This window comes from Protomyctophum bolini (genome assembly GCF_963924005.1).
Source record: "Protomyctophum bolini genome assembly, chromosome: 19".
NCBI classification, from domain to species: Eukaryota; Metazoa; Chordata; class Actinopteri; order Myctophiformes; family Myctophidae; genus Protomyctophum; species Protomyctophum bolini.
Window position 1 is genome coordinate 39,638,721 of NC_137880.1, and position 2,902 is coordinate 39,641,622.

Here is a 2,902-nt window from a genome sequence, read left to right on the forward strand (position 1 = left end):
GTTCAATGCTTTGTCAAAGGGCACTTCAGCGGTGGTAATTCTAACGTGCCGGTCCGGGATACGAACTATAGCGACCTCACCGATATCAAGACCGCTCCGCTAACTGTTCGGCCACCGCTGCCTTGTCCGCTGCCATGTCCAATGCACGGGGCAAAAGCGATACAAGCTTTTTTGGGGTGAATGGTGGTGTGTTCTTGTCTGACTGACAACACTGCAGACAGCGCTCCTATAGTGACTAGTCTCATGCTGCTCATCGTTGCACACGAAATGCGCACTTTCAATGCAAAAACTCCTCTCGTCCCGAAACCGAAACCGGCCCGAATGAGATAACGTTTACGTCCCAAATAGAGATATTTTTCAGGCCCCCGGGACGTCGGGACGCCGTTAATCTGGAGCCCTGGGCGGGCGGTGCTCAGACCTGATGTCTGGCTGCATATTTCCATAAGGTTGCTTAAGCAATCGTCTGCTCTGAAAACACAGAGGTGTAATGGACCCTCTCCCTTTGCATGTTGACCTGGACAAACTGTGAGAGAGTAGAGAGAGAGAGAGAGAGAGAGTAGAGGGGGGAGAGAGAGAGAAGGGAAGATCTCTATCTCTCTGTGCATATCAGTTTGTTTCTTCAACTTAATCTATACGATAAATACTCTCTCCCTCATCCTCTCTCCCTCCCCTCTCACCCTCTCCCACCTCACTCTCCACCACACTTCCTCTATCTCTCTCTCTCTCTCACCACTCTCACACACCACCCACACAACTCACACCCTCCCCCCACACTCCACCTCCCCCCCACACTCACACTCACACACACACACACACACACACACTCACCACCCCCCCTCACACACCCACCCTCCCACCACTCAACTCCCCCCCCCATCTCTCTCCCTCCTCCCTCTCATCTCTCTCTCCTCACCACCCACCCACTCTCCACCCACCCACACTCTCTCTCTCACTCTCACTCTCTCCTCCCCCTCTCTCTCTCCTCCCTCCCTCCCTCTCTCACCCTCCCTCCACCCACCCACTCACACCCTCCTCCCTCCCACCCTCTCCACCCTCCCTCCCCCTCCCTCTCACTCCTCTCACTCCCACCCACCTCCCTCCCTCCTCCACTCCCCTCTCCCAACCCCCCCCTCTCTCTCTTCACTCTCCTCTCCCTCCCCACCTCTCTCTCCCTCCCCCCTCCCTCTCTCTCCCTCCCACCCTCCTCCCTCCTCTCCCTCCTCCCTCCACACTCTCCCTCCCTCCCTCCTCTCCTCTCTCTCTCTCCCTCCCTCCTCATCCTCTCTCCCACCCTCCCTCCCTCCCTCTCTCTCCTCCCTCCCTCCTCTCTCTCTCCTCCACCTCCCTCCCTCTCTCTCTCTCTCCTCCCTCCCTCCCTCCCTCCTCTCTCCTCCCCCTCTCTCCCTCCCTCTCTCCCTCCCTCTCTCTCTCTCTCCGTCCATCCCTCCAGTTTCCTGCAGGCAGGATGTCAGTGAGGGGCAATGTGGACCCCCCCCCTCCTGCCCCATAAAGCGCGAGGCCCAGCCCCGCCCCCAGCAGCTCCAGGGGGACGCCAGCCGGCGCGGCCAGCCCCTCCCCCTCCTCGTCAGACACCAGCTCCCCCTCCCCCTCCTCCCCTCCCCGCCAGCACCACGAGCAGCGCGGCCCCGCCCCCGCCACAGGCCTCTGCGGACACGGAGCCAGCAACAGGTGTGTGTGTGTGTGTGTGTGTGTGTGACTGTTTGTGTGTGTGTGTTCATATTTTGCGGGAGAGACGGATGAGGAGCAGAAATGAAGCGCGTAGCATATCGATCCATTCATCACCACGGAGAGCGCCCTGGATTAGCAGATACGAGTCATTCTTTCCGCCGTGCTAACATGGGAGTCAATGACAAGCTAATAGTTGCACAGAGCGTTAGCATACGGCAAGAGAAAAGCGAAAAGCCAAAAAAAAGAATAAGAAAAATTCTGAATATTCTTATCTCGCCCCGTATCTTTGAGGGTGCGCTATAGGACGTCCACAGACGTCGAAGGCACCTCTCGGTTGGATTCCTTATGACGTACAGGTGCGTCTATGAACTGAAACGGTTAAAAACAACTGCAGCTGTGTGTATGTGGCTCTCAGCGCACGGTGTCCCACTATTGACTGGCTGAAGTTTGAAGTTTGAAGTTTGAACTGCTCTGTGTCAGAGAAGTAACAGATAGAAGCGCGCAAACTTTATCCCCAAAACGATATCCCCCCTCACCTCACCTCACCTCACCTCACCTCACCTCACCTCACCTCACCTCACCTCACCTCACCTCACCTCACCTCACCTCACCTCACCTCACCTCACCTCACCTCACCTCCGTGCTGGAAATAAAACGTCTGGGCTTCCGAGGCTTATATACATCCGTGCTGACGCAGTGACTGTCCTGTTTCTGGTTAAGCTTTAACCCATTTAGTACATAATACGTCCTGAAACGTCATAAGGATTGGAACCGAGAGGTGCCTACGACGTCTGTGGACGTCCAAACGACGTCCAAACGACGCAGGGCGAGATAAGAATATTCAGAATTATTCCTATTTTTTTTTTTGGCATTTCGCTTTTCGCTTGCCGTATGCTAACGCTCTGTGCAACTATTAGCTTGTCATTGACTGCCATGTTAGCGCGGCGGAAAGAATGACTCGTATCTCCTCATCCAGGGCGCTCTCCGTGGTGATGAAAGGATCGATATGCTGGCGCTGCGTTTCTGCTCCTCATCCGTCTCTCCCGCAAAATATGAACTCTTTTTGGAGCGTATATACAAATATTAAGATGATCGGAGATTGTGAGGTCACTTTGTCAGTCAACTTTTTTAAGAAAGTATTTCCGGTTCATGGCTTTCAAAATAAAAGCGATCACTACTCTGGCGATTACTCTGGCGCAAGCAACGCCTTTAT

General features: G+C 54.7%; 1 protein-coding gene across 1 annotated transcript in view; it reads left to right on the plus strand.

Moving 5' to 3' along the window:
• The window catches only part of LOC308334100 (estrogen-related receptor gamma-like), a gene marked incomplete at both ends in the record, with an annotated part of 23,069 nt that overhangs the window by 1,990 nt on the left and 18,177 nt on the right, over positions 1–2,902 (plus strand). The window contains one exon of the mRNA XM_080790688.1: positions 1,513–1,689. Coding sequence (XP_080646814.1) covers positions 1,513–1,689 — 177 coding nt within the window. The remainder of the gene's footprint in view (positions 1–1,512; positions 1,690–2,902) is intronic.